This window comes from Dendropsophus ebraccatus, chromosome 12 (assembly GCF_027789765.1).
Source record: "Dendropsophus ebraccatus isolate aDenEbr1 chromosome 12, aDenEbr1.pat, whole genome shotgun sequence".
Classification (NCBI taxonomy): Eukaryota; Metazoa; Chordata; class Amphibia; order Anura; family Hylidae; genus Dendropsophus; species Dendropsophus ebraccatus.
This window is the reverse complement of record NC_091465.1, coordinates 43,871,816-43,890,009: the sequence shown is the minus strand read 5'-3', so window position 1 is coordinate 43,890,009 and position 18,194 is coordinate 43,871,816. Positions and strand designations below refer to the sequence as shown.

Here is an 18,194-nt window from a genome sequence, read left to right as displayed (position 1 = left end):
TGGCATGTCACTGGTCCCCCAGCCTGGCATCTCTCTGGTCCCCCCCCCCAGCCTGGCATCTCACTGGTCCCCCAGCCTGGCATCTCACTGGTCCCCCCCAGCCTGGCATCTCACTGGTCCCCCAGCCTGGCATCTCACTGTTCCCCCAGCCTGGCATCTCACTGGTCCCCCAGCCTGGCATCTCACTGGTCCCCCCCAGCCTGGCATCTCACTGGTCCCCCCCAGCCTGGCATCTCACTGGTCCCCCCCAGCCTGGCATCTCACTGGTCCCCCAGCCTGGCATACCACTGGTCCCCCAGCCTGGCATCTCACTGGTCCCCCCCAGCCTGGCATCTCACTGGTCCCCCCCAGCCTGGCATCTCACTGGTCCCCCAGCCTGGCATCTCACTGGTCCCCCATCCTGGCATCTCACAACACAAGATAAAGCCGAGAACACAGCACACTGACAATAGCTCCGCCCACACAAGAGGCTGGTCACATGGGCAGGATTACATCCGAGGTCCTTTACCCCTCTAGGAAATAGCCTCTTCTCATTGGTTGAAGGAGAGAGGAGGGCACAGTATCAGCCAATGGGAGCTGCTCTGTGGCACGGCCCAGCCAATAGCAGTCTTCTACTTGCTGCCTTAGTAGCCGGAGGTTTGGTGACGTGTGTGGACACTTCCCTGTATATCAGTGTGCGGGATGGCTCCGGTGTGCCGGCTGTACTGATGTCATGTGCCCCGGGAGGGAGTGATGGCGGAGGAGAAACAGGAAGACCGGGGGGTGACCCCACCACTGCTTCTCTTCCTGGAGCCATCTGTGGAGGATGAAGGGGCGGCCTCGCCACACACTACAGTAACGGCACAGGCGGCCAGAGCGGCGCCGGGAAGTGCAGTCAGGTATTACACTGGCGAAGCCCGGGAAGAAGAAGCGGGGGAGGAAGAGCCATTGCTGAAGAGGTCTGGGGTCACCTCACCCAAGTCCGGGAGGAAGGGGAGACCGCGGCTCAGCTCGTCCTCCGACCGGGAGAGTCTGCTGGCTAGTACCGGTGAGTGTGGCTCCTGTGCCGGCTGTAGACGTCAGGAGACTGGGCAGTGTGGAGGGCGCCCCTCCTGGCCACCGAGAGGAGGAGAGTGCTGACAGCTGTCCACAAGCTGCGGCTCCTACTGCGTTATCCGCACCATTACATCTATACAAGAGCTTCCAGTGGTGTCAGTCAGGTGGTGTGCTGCTATATACTGCCAGCCTGCTGCTATATACAGTCAGGTGGTGTGCTGCTGTATACAGTCAGGTGGTGTGCTGCTATATACTGCCAGCCTGCTGCTATATACTGTCAGGTGGCGTGCTGCTGTATACAGTCAGGTGGCGTGCTGCTGTATACAGTCAGGTGGCGTGCTGCTGTATACAGTCAGGTGGCGTGCTGCTGTATACAGTCAGGTGGTGTGCTGCTATATACTGCCAGCCTGCTGCTGTATACAGTCAGGTGGCGTGCTGCTGTATACAGTCAGGTGGCGTGCTGCTGTATACAGTCAGGTGGCGTGCTGCTGTATACAGTCAGGTGGTGTGCTGCTATATACTGCCAGCCTGCTGCTGTATACAGTCAGGTGGCGTGCTGCTGTATACAGTCAGGTGGCGTGCTGCTGTATACAGTCAGGTGGCGTGCTGCTGTATACAGTCAGGTGGCGTGCTGCTGTATACAGTCAGGTGGCGTGCTGCTGTATACAGTCAGGTGGCGTGCTGCTGTATACAGTCAGGTGGCGTGCTGCTGTATACAGTCAGGTGGCGTGCTGCTGTATACAGTCAGGTGGCGTGCTGCTGTATACAGTCAGGTGGGATCAGTCAGGTGCTCCTCTTCTATATAGCCAGCTGGGATCAGTCAGGTGCTCTGCTCCCGTATACAGTCAGCCGGGATCTGCTTCTGTATACAGTCAGTCAGGTGCTCTACTCCTGTATATAGTCAGCTGGGATCAGTCAGGTGCTCTGCTCCTATATACAGTCAGGTGCTCTGCTCCTGTATATAGTCAGCCGGGATCAGTCAGGTGCTCGGCTCCTATATACAGTCAGCTGGAATCAGTCAGGGGTTCTGCTCCTTTATGCAAATCCTATATATATATATATATATATATATATATTATATAAAAATTTCCCCTATATAGCTGGAGTCGTATAGAGAATAGTAAGCACCCTATACTTACCAGTCCACCCTCCCCCAGTGTCCTGCTGACAGGGACTCTGATGTCCCCCCACTGACTGCAGATGCTTCACCTCTGAGACAGTGAGGACAGCTAATCACTGACTGAGATGGGAAAGCATTGTGGAGTGTCTGTAGTCTGTGGGAGACACCGGGGGAGCACAGACCGGTAAGCATAGGATGATTATTTTCTGTATGACTGCAGCTCTATAGGAAATATCTGCTAACACAGTACAATAATACGTAGGGTGGCAGTCTGCACACTGCTCAGGTATAAGTGCCCCAGGTTTAAGTGGCTGGCAGGATTCCTGTCCACACATGGTGTCCTGAGGAGGAGTATGTGACGTATGCGGCACTCTGTCTCCTCCATACACTGTGCCCATGGAACCAGCGCAGTGGATTAGGCTTGGAGTGATGGGTAGGTCACATGCTCCTCCATACGACGCCATGTTATTTATGGGGAATCCCGGGTGGATTACATGACTCACAGTGTAATCAGAATAAAGAGCCCAATAGAAGAGACTGTTCTGTCCTCAAAGCAAATGGCGTTTAATCCACCTTGATCCGGTAGGGTCTCTTGGATTTGACAGTGAGAACAGCACAGCGTGGGGGAAGAAACCTCTGCTGAATCTGGTCGCAGCGGCGGTGAGGACCAGGGCCGTCTTGCTGGACTCGCTGCAAGTCATTGAGGTCCACTGGGCTTGGGTGGTATAGGTCGCTCATTAGATTTAGCAGAGCTTTCATTAGACTGCGTTCCCTTGTAGATGACTGTATGAGGCTGGTTTACCCCCCCCATCCCCGGATGCCGTCATCAATAGAATCAATTTTGCTGAATGTTGTCCCAGGAACCTTGTGATTGGTGAAGGGCCAGGGTTGTGGTTCTGGCTGCATGCGTCATCGGCATAAAGGAGCATGGCCTTTAAGAAGATTCTGAAAAATGTGACAGCATTGATCCCAGCAGATCCTGCGTGTGTCTACCTGCGGGACCAGTCCTATGAGTAGTCCCTGGCCAGGTCTGGGCTCTCTGTGCATGCCCCGCAGCCTCTTCCTTCACCTGGTTAGTATTCGACTACAGGTGAAAGTTCTGTCTGCATAAAAACAGGACCTTCTCTCGTACAGTCAGTATGTGTGGAATGGACTCGCCCATAGAAGTCAATAAGCAGTGACGAATAACAATAGAAAGTTGCAGACGTTCGATTCCTCTCTTAGAGTTGTTCTTTTATTTATTTATTTTTTCCTTACATAGTTTCATTAGGAGCGGCTGACTGTAGTGTCACCACATCCAGACAATTGCCTGTGCCATGACGCTTTCTGTATAGAATTATTGACATGTATTGGTTGGCGGGGGTCCATCATGTGCTCAGGTCGCTGCTGGTTGCTCACATGAGGGGCTAGGAGCCGCCTTTATTCTGATCTGTTTAGTAGCTCTCGGTATTTGGTGCTTGTGCAGACACTGGATGATGGGTGTTGTAGTAGAGGGACTGCACAGCCAGAGAATAAGCCGCCCAGCTGCGTCTGGTGGGTAAGCGTATATTTGACATCAGGATAAGAGCCGGGAGCAACCTGTCTTATGACTTCTAGCTGATGTGAATATAAAGTGGCCATAGATCTTATGTAAGCATAGTCAGCTGTGGGAGGTGGTCATGACTGGTACGTGGTAACAATAACTATTGTGTATAAAAGCTTCAGCCCAGGGATGGGGAACCTTCAGCCCTCCAGCTGTTGCAAAACTACAATTCCCATCATGCCTGGACAGCCAACAGCTGTCCAGATGCCTGTTTGCCATCCCTGCTTTACCCTGTGTGGTTTTTGGCTATATTTTGCTTCTTCTTTTCTCACCTCCTATTAGCCCATAGGAGGCGTCCCTAGCCGCACTGTAAACCAGCACTGATCTCCTACATGGAGGGATGTGCGGCCGACAGCAGATTATTTTTCACAGGTCAGAACAGAGTTGGCGTTTTGCTTTATTAGCGGATGGCCGGCTCTGTTACATCAGGCAGATGATCACACTTTGTATAAGTTGCTGTAATCGCCTACAGAACTGAGAAGAGAAGGTGTTAATTGAAAGCTGTTTCTATGATTCTAGCGCTGCTGGCACCCCACAATGTGTCACCCCATAGCTGGCTGCACTGCAGGAATCCCATGTATATACAGTTGGGCTTAAAAGCCAGTCTGTCAAGTTATGAATAGCAAGGTAGCTTTCACCTATGCGGAATAAAGATGTGTAGTGGCAAGCCTTGTTCTGGCCGTTTTGCTAGAGACATGCATCAAAGGATATAGAAGTTAATGGCATTTGCAGATGTTAACTTGGGAGGCAGTCCAATCAGGGGGCAAAGGTTCCCTGTGCATTTCTGGATGACTTAAGAAGAAGCTGAGTGGATCTGCATGGTGTCAGTGGAAATCCAGACGTGCGGGATTGGCCTAAAGCAGGGATATCAAACTCACTGCCCTCTAACTGTTGTAAAACTACAATTCCCATCATTCTTGAACAGCCAAAGCTTTAGCTGTCTGTGCATGATGGGAGTTGTAGTTTAGCAACAGCTGGAGGGCTGCAGGTTTGACACCAGTGGCCTAGAGTATATAATCCTGCGGGTGAATCAGGAACACAACTAACAAAGACTTAAAGGAGAAGGCCAGCGAACATTTTTATTAAAGTATTGTATTGCCCCTTGAAAGTTTTATATAAATCGCCAATATACACTTATTACGGGATATGCTTATAAAGTGCTTTTTTCCCTGCACTACTGCATCAAGGCTTCACTTCCTGGATAAAATGGTGATGTCGCGACCCGACTCTCAGAGCTGTGCGGGCTGTGGCTGCTGGAGAGGATGATGACAGGGGACACTGAGGGACACAGGGCACTGGAGGGACACTGAGCATCCCTCTGCTATCATCCTCTCCAGCAGCCACAGCCTGCACAGCTCTGGGAGTCGGGTTGTGACATCACCATGCTATCCAGTAAGTGAAGCCTTGATGCAGTAGTAAGTGCAGGGAAAAAGCACTTTATAAGCATTTCCTGTAATAAGTGTATATTGGGAATTTGTATAACTTTCAGTTTAATAAAAATTTAGCTGGACTTCTCCTTTTAATATAATAGGGATGTGTCCTGCAGGGTTGCCCACACTCCACAACAATGTCGGCCCCACGTGATATAGTTTGATCTTTTTCTGTTGCTATGTGCAGGGAGCCAGGCTTGATGAGACTGTATGATCAGCATATATTGATGTGTAATGAGTAATGGCTTTCCTGTAATATTCTGCACTAGGGCAAAGTACAGTATATGTGGTCACACAGATGGAGTTGCTCATGTTATTAAATACAGCTTGTGTATGTATGTGTATGTATGTGTATATATATTATAACATATCACACACATCTGGGGAATGGGGGGGCTATCTTTTTTTCCTTTGCGATCAGTTAATAAAGGGTTAAATATACCTGATGAGGATTTCTTGGAGTAGTGGGTTGCATATAGGATAGATGGGATCCACAAAACCACCTTAAATCATTTCCTATAGTCTGTTTTGATAATAAATTTGCACTTAGTTTTTTGTGGTTTTTTTGGTAGGTCACGGTGGGAATGAAGAACTGAACGTCATTCTGGATGATATTGAATTTGCTGATATAATTCACAGAGCGGAGCAAGCGATTGACAGCGGTTTCTTTCCAGAAAGAATATCCCAGGGCTCAAGTGGAAGCTACTTTGTTAAAGACCCAAAGGGGGTGTGTATTGCTGACATACTGGATCCCAGCTGACATCCCGCTTCACTCTGTGATTGCCGGAGCAGGAAATCTGCAGAAGCTGGCAAAACTGGAGGAACGGCCAGGCACGGAGATCACACAGTGGGGGAGACGAGGGGTGGTGGGGTCTGATTTATTGTTTTATGTCACAGTGGGAAGAGTTTAAGATTTCCCTGGACAACCTTTAAGTATTCGGTGGGAATAGGTTATGGTCCACTGAAATAAACTTGTGCTCACGTTTGCTGATTCAGCTGAAAGTAACTGGTCCCTGTAGCCCAATGTATTTCCCTTTAATGAGAAGGCAATCCAAGTGACCAATGTGACGTCTTAGGAAGCCTAACCTTTTAATACAATTGTTCTTATTCCAGCTATTTTCACAAAGAGTATTTTCCATGTGATCCTGGGTTAAAATCTGCTTGAGCTACACATGTTGTTCATTTACATGGAAATCTGTGCTAGATATGAAATAAAATGCAGGTCCCAACTTGGCACAGGGATGGCATCTGGTAGCCCCTTGTGGATTGCCCCTTTTTGAATGGGATGAATCTGAAGCTGATATACATGAGTCTAATTTCAAGAACAGGATGTTCAGGATGCTTGCAATCCTATGGTTGTTAACCCTTCCAGAGACCACTGCACTTTATTACTTGTGCTGGAGACCTTACAGGGTCTTGGTTTGCTGCCATTGAAGGGTTAACGGACCATGTAGAAGAGAAGACTGTTGCTTAACCATATAAAACAATTAAACATCCAATGGAAAACGTTGGATGTTTATGCTGAAAACAGTAGTCATTTTTGGGCCTAATCTTATTTCTTTTATTGCATTGATGAAATAAGGGAGGTTTTCGGCCCCGCTCACACTACAAAATCAGCACCGAGATTCTGTGCAGAAACCCCTCCACGCCGAATCCTGCCTTCAATCTCTTTGAACAGGAGGTCTTGCATGCTTCCGCCCCTCTCTCCTGAGATTGAAGGCTGGGTGCAGGGGTGTTTCTGCACAGAATCTTGGCGCTGATTCCGCAGAGTGAACAGGGCCTTATAGTTTTATAAAGGGAATCGGACGCTCACCACAAGGAGAGGATACCTGGAAATGTTAAAATGCAGCTCAAAATATAAAGATTGATGGAAATATGCTATATGGTGAAATGTTTAATTTTTTTCCCTTAAATATTTTTATTTGTGTGAAATATTTGTGTATTTTTTGCCTTCTCTTGCTTAGAAAATAATTGGGGTATTTAAACCAAAATCAGAAGAGCCTTACGGTCACCTTAACCCTAAATGGACCAAATACTTTCACAAAGTCTGCTGCCCCTGCTGCTTTGGCCGCGGTTGCCTTGTTCCAAACCAGGGATACTTGTCTGAGGCTGGAGCATATCTAGTGGATGAAAAACTTGGATTAGGCGTTGTTCCCAAAACCAAGGTAGTGGCAATTGTGTGTTTGTTTTTTTTGTGTGCTGTATAGGCATGCATTGTATTTTGCACCTATTGAATACACTGAAGATATGCATAATATGTTGCAAAAAAAGTGACCCAAGCTGAGGTGGAAATACATGTCACCATCTAGGAATAAAACCTTAAGACAAGTGAGGCATATTAGCTCTGCATGGCATGTCACAGAATTATGAATACCCAAGAAATCCTTGCAAACCAGATATCGGAAATCCTATTCCGTCATGGGGAGACAAGGGACCCTACCACTTTAGTAGGGGAGGGGGATATGGACTGGGGTGGGGATATCAAACAAGCACATCTTATGCATAGAAAACAGTAATAAAACGAGTTGTATTGATAGTGATAAAAGTTGTATGATTTCCAGGTGGGGTCAGTGGAGTAGTATGAGGGGGAGACATGACAGTGACTGTAGCATAAGTGGAACATATAAGACTAAGTCTCTCCCTACACAGATATTGAACTAGGAACTTTTATTATCCTACTCCCTACACACCTTATGTGTGTCGGTGTGTTTTTGTTCTTTTCTTTTTCCTGAACTTTCTTTGTTTCTATTTTTTTTTTTTTTTTTTCTTTTCCCCTCTTGTTGTCTTTTAAGGTAGTCTGGCTTGTCAGCGAAACCTTCAACTACAGTGCAATAGATCGTGCAAAATCAAGAGGCAAGAAATATGCTTTAGAAAAAGTGCCAAAAGTGGGTCGCAAGTTTCACCGCATAGGTTTACCACCCAAGGTAAGGTGTCATCTCTCCTCTACACCTATGTTTTCTATAGCAAGTGTAAGCAGCGGTGTTAAAATTTAGCTATATATATTATCCCTTAGGAACAGGCAGCTGTAATGGATGGCTTACAATTTCTTCCCCAAGCACAGCAGGGTTGTTAGAGGTTTATTATGGTCTAGATCAGGTATATGAATGTTGTTTGTGGACTCGTACTGTAGTTGTTCCTCTGTAATCTTCCCTATGCTTACAGCTGCACACAGGGACATATCCAAGAAACATTCAGATGACTGTCATAATAATATAACATGTTGTCGGTAGATAACGAGGAAATAAACAGGTTTTTTTTGTTTTGTTTTTTTTTTCATTTGCAGGTTGGGTCCTTTCAGCTTTTTGTGGATGGCTATAAGGAAGCGGACTACTGGCTAAGGAGGTTTGAGACGGACCCTTTACCCGAGAACACCAGAAAGCAGCTTCAGTGTCAGTTTGAAAGACTTGTCATTTTAGACTATGTCATTAGAAATACTGGTAAGTCGTGCACAGAAACATCATTCATATTTAAAGGGGGTGCTCTCATCCTACCCACGGGATAGGAGATAATTAAGATCACGGGGGGAAGTTGACATGCATGCTGCTATTTATTCTCTACGGAGGCCTGGAAGAGAGCCAAAGGCTGCATGCGGTTTTCTTCAACGGCTCCTTAGAAAGTGAATGGAGTTGAGGTGCACAGCTCTGCTCATGGCTCCACTCAGCAGAGATTTCAGGGTCACTTATGGAGTCACAAGATACCAAAGATACCACACATAATCCCTGTGGGTGAGGGGGGATTGTCACTACGCTTACAGTTAGCGTCCGGTATGATTGCAATAGGCTTCTATTCATCTCTACTGATTTGAATCCATTGTGATATAGCACCATCTAGGGGGTGCCATTTTTCAACCTTGGTGTTCATACACTTTTTGATATATTTTTGGTACTTTTTGCCCTTTTTTATTCTTATTTTGATCACATTGAAAGTTATATTTTATCCCTGATGGAGTTAACAAAGGGGACACACTATAGGACCCCTGCCGGAAGGTATTTTGCCCCGAGTTGTGATTTCATGACCGGGGGGGGGGGGGGGGGGGCAGGGGACGGATGGAGGTTTGTCACGGCTGATGGACTGGCTGCTCAACCAATCGGTGACTTGGAGCGGTGTCCCGGTCCAGTCACTGACTGGCTGAGCAGCCAGATCCTGGAGCCTTTCGGGGGTCCTGTGGCTAGTCCTGGCGCTCACCGCGGCCATGGGGAGAGGTAAGTTAGTACTTGTAATCAATTTCCGCAGGCTTTTATAATCTGCCGGACTTCTCCTCTTAAGGGCATATGCACACTACAAAATACACGCAAAGACTTTGCCTGTCCCATAGACTCACTGATATTCACGGGCGAATTCTTCTATCTTCCCAAATAATTAAAATTCAGAACTTCAAGCAGAGGCCACGGGGCAGAATATGCTTGAAGTCGCAGCGCGTATTCTGTAGTGTGCATGTACCCCAATTTGGACATTGGAACCAAAATACTGTTTACAGCGCGCTTATTATCTCCATCTTGGTAGCGCCTATAGCTGGCGCAAGACCCAGCATTATGTAGTTTTCTGGCTACGGGTGCTACGGCTCTGTTCCCTAAAGCAGTTACATGCTGCAGGAAATAAATTAAAAGTGATTTAGAAAAATGATTATTGTGAACAGTGCTGCACTATGTATTTTTTCATAAAACTTTAGAGGTACACTTTAAGAAAGGGGTTTGGGAGTGTCCCAGGCAGAATTAGGTTGGGACTTTGATTTAAGATCCAGATGTAACTTGATATCGATCATGTTATGCAGACAGAGGCAACGATAACTGGTTAATTCGATACGAAAGCCAAGGGGATACAACTGAAGACTCTGAGAAAGCGAGTGATGGCCTTATATCCAAGGTAAGATGACTTTTTAGTAGCAAGTGTTCTTCTTGTTTATCAGTCAGTTCTGTTGCTCATTGCAGTTCTGATTTCAGGAGTGGAAAGATAAAGAGCCAGTTATTAAAATAGCTGCGATTGACAATGGTCTGGCATTTCCATTTAAACATCCTGATGAATGGAGAGCTTGTAAGTAGCAATTTTTCCCTTTTTATTCTATGGTAGTGCCTATGCTGTGTACACTTTATTATGTAACTGTGCATGATGTTGCTCTCCTTTTTAAATTCTCCACTACAACAGTGTCCTTGTTTCCTCCAGGACGTCTAAATGATGGAATTGCCATACTTTGAAGGTGTTATCAACTCACATACTGTCTAAAATTCTGGCACTTTTTCTATCCCAGGGTCTGCATGAAAGGCTGCAATGGCAGAAAAAAATGCTGCTGATATAACTCAGACTTGGGCTATGTGCACACTGAGGAAAAGGCGAGGAATTCAGCTTGAAATTCCTCCCGTAAAAAATGTACAGAGCAAAGTCCCATTGTGTTCAATGGGTTTTCTGCTCTGTTGTTCACACTGCAGAATTTCCGAGCAGAATTTTCTGCTGTAGATCTGCTAGAGGAATCCTATAGAAGTCAATGGGGGGCTTAAATTCTGCTTGAATTCTGCCTGAAAACTTTCAGCTACAATTCCTCGAGAATTACTCAGTGTGCATATACCCTTGGAGTGCACCAGAAGTATTGACATCTGCCCCATTTTTTTGTTTTCCTCTCTCCTCCTTAGATCCTTTCCTCTGGGCTTGGCTTCCTCAAGCAAAGGTTCCCTTTAGTCAGGAAACAAGAGACTTGGTTCTTCCACGCATCTCTGATATGAACTTTGTTCAGGACCTTTGTGAAGATCTGTATGAACTATTCAAAGTAAGTAGATCTACTTTATCTGGTATAAAAAGCAGTTCATCTGGTCAGCTGACTGTGAATAACCTGTTTTCCACTATGTATTTACATTTGTAGACTGATAAGGGCTTTGACAAGGCAACTTTTGAGAAGCAGATGTCTGTAATGAGAGGACAGGTAAGTAACCTGACTTCAGGGGGGGGAAGATCCTGTACAGTGGGGGAAATGATTCAATCACTTTGTGGCCATTTTAGGAACTGTAGTGACTGCCCTGTGTACTGAACATTGAAACCTACACTGACATATCGTAGATTTCAGCTATAGTATATGCAAGTGCTCTAGTGTTCTAGTAAATTTGGCTTGCAACAAGGCCGCATCCTCTTTGACAGTTAGCCCCACTTCAGAAATTCCACCACTTATTAAAAAAGGGAAAGGAAAAAAAATAATTTTTTTTTTTTTCCTTAAAAAAAAAATTCTTACCTTATTACATGTAATCTCACCTGTGCCTGCATTGTAAGTGTGACCCAGTCTGTCCGTGGCCTTTAACTTGTAGCAGCACCCTCAATGGAACGGGGGCGCGAACTCATAGTCCGCGCAATTCAGCATTTTTTTTTTTTCTCCAAAAAGATCCCCGAAAACCTACTCAAGCCCTCAGCTGGCGTAGGTTTTCGGCTGTGCGCACCGGAGCGCACGGGATTTATGTAGAGGCAGTCCGCCTCTACATAAATCCCCGTAGCGCCGGAGATGCGGGACATTTTTAATGTTTTCAAAGCATTTTTTATTAGATTTTCACAAATAAAATTTTTAACATACATTCAGTCGCCTCGGATACATCAACAAAAGAATGTCGCAAAGAAAACAGTGGAAGGGAGGGGAGGAGAAGAGGGGGATGGAAGGGGGAGGGGGGGATGGAAGGGGGAGGGGAAGAGAAGAGGGGGAGGGGGGGATGGAAGGGGGGAGGGGGGGATGGGAGGGGGGAATGGAAGGGGGGAGGGGGGAATGGGAGGGGGGAGGGGGGAATGGGAGGGGGGGATCGAAGGGGAGGAGGGAGGGTAGGGAGAGGGGATGGGGAGGGGGAAGGAAGGGGGACGGGAAATCGGGAGGAGGGGGTGGGGTAGGGAGCAGGCGAGGAAGGGGGGGAGGAGTGGGCGCAGAAGGGAAGGGTGGAGGGAAAAGTGGGGGGGAGGAAGTGGGATAGGGAAGGGTGCAAATAGAAGTGTGTACAAATAGAGAGCATAGAGACGGGTATAATATGCGTAACTATGGGAAGCAATGTGCCAGTGGTAGATAATGCAAACAAAAGTAGCAACCCATATAACGAGAAACATAATAGGAGCACCTGTATATGCGTGCGTAACTAGTGGGTCATAAGTAGTGGTAGATGTACAAAGTAGCATTAAAATATACAAATGTCGCAAAATACTTCAAACAGGTACACCCGAAGTAGCAAAACAGTCTCTCCCAAGTATTATTGAGTGACAAAGTCTTTGAATATGCAAAGGCGGGGAGATACACCTAAGACAACATGAAGGGGGGGGGGGGGGGCTAATGGGACAATGGGCCGACAAGGGGAACCACAAACAAACAAAGGAGGCAGAAGGGTAAGACACAAGGACCGCAAATAGACATAGGTTAAATATGATTAACTCATGGTTGCGGTCTGCAAGAGACTATGCAACCAGCAAGGTCCATTACACAGCAATAGAAAGTCATCACACCGTATGGAACCACAGCGGGTAGTCGCTTAAACGGATGTAGAGCATCCAAGGGGTGAAGGAGAAGGCGATTGTCGCCGCTGAGAGACAGTCGTCGAAGGGAGAGAGAGGTTCCAGGCTTGTAACTTCTGTAGCCCTTCATCAGGGTCGCAAATCATGACATAATCAGAGCCCATGGTAGCCACGAGACCCGAAGAGCCCCTCCAACGATACGGGATTCCGTGTTTTCGCAGTTCAGTTGTTACTGGGGTGAATGTACTTCGGAGGCGCAGGGTGGACGCAGACAGGTCTGGAAAGATGGCCACATTTGAGTACGGAGCAGGCAGCGAAGTACGTCGGCGAGTAACAGCGAGGAGCGCTGACTTAATGTGGAAGTGTCTGACGCGCACCAACGTGTCCCTTGGAGTGTCCGGGGGCAAGTGAGATGGCCGCTGTAAGCGGCGTGTCCAATCTACTACGAGGTCATTGGGGCTGCAATCAGGCAAAGTTGCTTGCATAAGTCCTCGGGTGTAATCCGCCAGCTCAGTAGGCGGGATGGATTCAGGAACTCCCCGCAGTTTTATGCTATGCGCACGGGACCTGTCATCCACTGTAGATAAAGTTGCGCGCAGCTGTGTGACCTCTTCCGTCAGTCGCCAAAGGGAGTCGATCAGAATATTATATTCTTGGACCATTTCAATAATCTTGTCCTCCACAGCATGAATGCGTCTCTCAGCTAGTAATAAAGTCGTAGATAGCCGCAATGGCGTGATTGTTTCAATTGTATGGAGTCCCGGAAGGCTAGCATCATCTCCCTGAGTAAAGTTGTTGTGAGCTGGGAGTCAGGCACATTAAGGTTGTCAAAGGGATCATTCTGTGGCAATGGTGCAGTGAAAGCTGAGAATGGCTTGAATGCAGGGGCAGAAGCACTCAGACCCGGGTATGCCGTACTGGATGGGGTAGAGGAGCCCCGTTGTACACCTGGACTGACAGTCTCACGTAGGGGAGGGGGAGGCGGCGGTAGTTGTTGCATCACAGCCAAGCCCGACGGGGGACTGGGGAAGTCTACATGTGCCGGCTGCCCCCTCCGGTCCTTACCTCCTAGCGATGTTTGAGCGGTGCGGGCTGGAGCTGGGTCCCTGAGAGTCTCCGGTGCAGCTGTGTGTGACAGAGCTGTCTGCCACCCCGCTCTGTCACTGACATACAAGCATGCTGGAGGAAGGGCTGTTGAGGCGGCGGCGCCATGTTGTCTTGCTCGTGCCTGGGGGATGGAGGCTTCGAGCTTCCTCCTCGCTGCTGCTGCCGCTCTTCTCGAGGTGCGTCGCATCCCCGGTGATAGCTGATAGGCAGCGGAACCTCTCGGTGCAAAAATAAACAAGATCGGTGCTGTATAGCAGTTGTAATCAGTAGCTAAAGCAGGAGCTGAGCCGGCGCACGTCTGCTCTCTTCAGCGGTCAAACCACGCCCCCGCGGGGACATTTTTAAGTCTGGCGTAAAAAACGTCGGACTTAATAAATGTCCCCCTATGTGTATACAATCCAGCTGGGATCCCATTGCAGTACAACGTAGGGCTGGGCAGTATACCGTGAAAATACAGATACAGTCTCTGGCGTCGGTTAACCGACCTCAACTTTGCCAGGACGGTATGTGCGGTATTTTCACTATTTCGCTGTCTGAGCCTTGAGCTGCACAGGTTGGAGGATGTCATTAGAGATAAGCGGACCGCATGTCATATGTGCTGTGTGTGCAGGGATGCACAGACAGCACATAGGAGACTGGCACTGTCTAAGCGCCCCTGCCACCCCCAACCCCCGCCCGTCCACCCCAGCGCCCACCGGCACTGTACAGCACAACCTCCCAGTGAGTCAGAGCGCTTCGCATCACCCACCCGGCACACCGCCCCTGCTCGTCTCAGCCAGTTCCAGCGGCTCGGCACAGCACAACGGAGCTGCCACCCGCCCGTCCCAGCGCCCCTCAGCGTGTCAGAGTGCTCCACAACACCCACCCGGCACGGCACACCGCCCCTGCTCGTCTCAGCCAGTTACAGAGGCACAGCACAGCGGAGCCGCCACCTGTCCGTCCCAGCGCCCCCCCCAACCTGCCCGGCATGTCAGAGCGGCACAGTAGTAACTGCTCATGCTCTGACACTCCGGGCAGGTTGGGGGGCGCTGGGACGGACAGGTGGCGGCTCCGCTGTGCCAGGCCTCTAACTGGCTGAGACGAGCAGGGGCGGTGTGCCGTGCTGGGCGGGTGATGTGGAGCACTCTGACACGCTGAGGGGCGCTGGGACGGGCGGGTGGCGGCTCTGCTGTGCTGTCATATTTGCCTTGAGAAAAGATCAGGGTTGTGGTCAGAAACATCACCTGTTTTTCACATGGATTGTGAATAAATCTACACTTTTTTTCATTTAATTGGAGTGCTGCTACCTTTTGGACACAGACAGACAGAATTGATAAGAATAGAAAGATATCTTCACGGCGTGTCAGCACAGTGCCATCTACAGCCCCCCTATAATGTGCCACTCATAGTGTCCCCATAACTGTGCCTTTGTGCTGTCACCTATACATAACATACTATATACCCATCATATATACTGTATGTCCCTGTACTCTGGGTCCCTATAGTACATAGCTATATACCTGCATATACACATCTTGTAATGTGTCCATAGCTGTATACCTGTATATACACATCATGTAGTGTGTACATAGCTGTATGCTGTATACCTGTATACAAGTCATGTAGTGTGTCCGTAGCTTTATGCTGTATACCTGTATATACACGTCCTGTAGTGTGTCCATAGCTGTATGCTGTATACCTGTATACAAGTCATGTAGTGTGTCTGTAGCTTTATGCTGTATACCTGTATATACACGTCCTGTAGTGTGTCCATAGCTGTATGCTGTATACCTGTATATACACATCTTGTAATGTGTACCTAGCTTGGGTTGCTGTTCATTGAGTTACTTTACTTTTTTTTTTTAACTTTATTGAAACAAAATATCCCTAGTTTGGCATGGCCAAATGGGGGTGGCTTGTAACAAGGGGCGTGTCATAGTTATCGTCCAATTATCGTTACCGCAGCTAAATATGTGATAAACCGCGATATTGATTTAGGCCAATATCGCCCAGCCCTAGTACAATGTAGGTTTTGTATTAATCACGGCCGTTGTTGCAAATCGGCAACAGCGTCCGTGATTAATATAATTAGCATTCTGCCTCCCGATCATATATGTTTTAATGGTTGTTCTGACTCCACATTTACATCTATCCATGGCTGCCCATTAATAACATTTTATTTCTTTTCACATCAGATCCTGAATCTGACTCAAGCGTTAAAGGATGAGAAGTCTCCCATTCAGCTGGTACAGATGCCTAAAGTAGTAGTGGAGCGAAGTCGTAGTGGAAGCCAGGGCAGGATTGTTCACCTGAGCAACGCCTTCACACAGACTTTCCACTGCAGAAAGCCATTCTTCACCTCCTGGTAGCCGGAGGACGGGATTTTATGTCTTAAATACACAAAGCTGCTGTTTTGCACAAACACTGCAAAGGGTGAAAACTGCTGCCAAACCGCTGGCCCTCAAATGGAAGTAGTCTTTTTGAATGTAATTCAGTTTACAGTTCTGTCATATTGTGAAATTGTTTTGTCAGGGATTCCGGTAGGACTGCATTGACATGTACTGTATTTTTTTATAAATATCTTTTTTTTTCTTTTTCCTTAAGATATGAAGTAGTGCATTCAAGTAAATCAGCCTGCCTTCCACAGGGTTTCTATATGCTGTGACACCTCCTCGATTTACAAATGGCCATTTTGGATTATTTATAATAATGTTATTTGTAGAGGACAAATGATATATACCATGTTAAATAACCACATGTATGCCTGGGACTTCACTGTTTGAAGCATTTTTTTATTTTTTTTTTTCTCCCCCTTCCTTCTCTCAAAAGTGCCCTGTACACCTGTCAAGGCCAAGAAAAAAAAAAAAAACCTTATTGGATTGACATAACTAGAGAGACTGTTTATGCCTTGGGGACCTTTTTACTATAAATGTCTTTCATAAACTATAGTGTCATCACATAGCTTCCAAAATTGGACAGCCACCACATTAAAGGGGTACTCTGGCCCGGGGGTATTTTTCTGCTCTGGCCGGGGAGGGGGTGGTTATGGACGGCTGAGGCCAATTACCTCCACGGTTCCAACTCTGGGTCCCGGATCGCGCCGCCGCTGAATGGCTGAGCTGCCTTGAGACATCACGTCTTGTGCGGCAGCTTACAACAGGAAGTGGCCGCGGGACTGGTGTACCAGGCGCCGCGATCCGGGACCCGGTGCTGGAACCAGGAAGGTAACTGACCTCCGCCATCCATAACCACCCCCTCCCCGGCCAGAGCAGAAAAATAGCCCCGGGCCGGAGAACCCCATTAACAATTGTGGTGAATACACATGCAGACTATTTTTTGCAGAAGTGGACTGCCAACCAAAACTTTCCCTTTGAGATGAATGAGTTGCAGAAATTTCTATAACAAATCTGCTACATGTGAATAGCTACTATAAATGGCAGGCATCATGGTTCCCAGTTGCTGTTTAAAAAGTAACTTATACTGTATTTAGCTTAAAGTGTAATTGTCATTTAAATGTCATTTATTAGAAATCAAAAACTATCAATAATACAAGTGATTTTAAGAAGCTCTGTAACAGGTTTTATTAAGCAAAAGAGCCCCTTTCTGTTTTGAAAAAAGCTGTTATCCTACCTCCCCCCCCCCCCCCCCTTACTTCAGAAGAAGTGGAGCAGGTTTATGGTCTATGGAGGGGGAAGGGGCCAAGGGGATTGGGTGAGCGATGAGGAGAAGAGAAGAGGCCGCATTGCACAGTATATCATCCTGCAGTCTTATCTCCCAGACTAGCACTGACCTTTTTGTGACCGTTTTATGTGCCCAGTCTGTCTCCAAATTGCAGAGCTGGTTCTCTCCTCTTCCTGCTCACTCATCCCCCCTCGTCCCCTGTCCCCTCCATAGGTTATACTGGCAAATCAATCTTCACTTTGCTCCTCTGTGATGAAGATGGCTTTGCCTGATAATGAACAGATGGGGGTCTGGAAAACATCTTTTTGAGTACAGAAAGAGGCTTTTTTTTGCGTAATAAAACCTATTAGAGTTTATTAAAATCGCCTGTACTATTGATTTCTACAAAAAAAAAAAAAAAAAGATTGAATGACAATTACACTTTATGTAGCATGAAAATAAGAGACTGGATAAAAGCTGTTTACTGCCACTTCTCCATACTGCACATATTTTTCTAGTGCTCAGGGTCCACAAGTATGTTTTCGGAATATACTATATAGAATTGTATGTGCAATCTGAACATAACATTAATGTTCTTTTATTGAATACCATTTGGGGCAAAATTTCTGATGCTGATTTCTCTGTATTGTAGCCTATACCTCTTGCCTGCTATAGCCCGCATAGACCTGACGTTAAAGGGGCAGTTCACAAATGTTTTCCCCTATTCAGACAGTTGTGGTGGCTGCTGGGCAGCCATAATGGCATCTTTTACTTGTCTACACAGAGGTTTTGACGCTTTTGATTAGGCAGAATGCTGCCC

The 18,194-nt window shown here is 47.3% G+C and overlaps 1 protein-coding gene across 1 annotated transcript; it reads left to right on the top strand.

Moving 5' to 3' along the window:
* Positions 1-621: 621 nt before the first annotated feature.
* PI4K2B (phosphatidylinositol 4-kinase type 2 beta) lies at positions 622-16,304 on the top strand. Its single transcript, XM_069947033.1, has 10 exons — positions 622-1,027; positions 5,740-5,894; positions 7,132-7,332; positions 7,960-8,091; positions 8,451-8,604; positions 9,939-10,030; positions 10,108-10,198; positions 10,792-10,925; positions 11,019-11,078; positions 15,910-16,304. The coding sequence occupies exons 1-10, from the start codon at positions 733-735 to the stop codon at positions 16,081-16,083; spliced, it is 1,488 nt and encodes a 495-aa protein (XP_069803134.1). The 5' UTR covers positions 622-732; the 3' UTR covers positions 16,084-16,304.
* Positions 16,305-18,194: the final 1,890 nt, after the last annotated feature.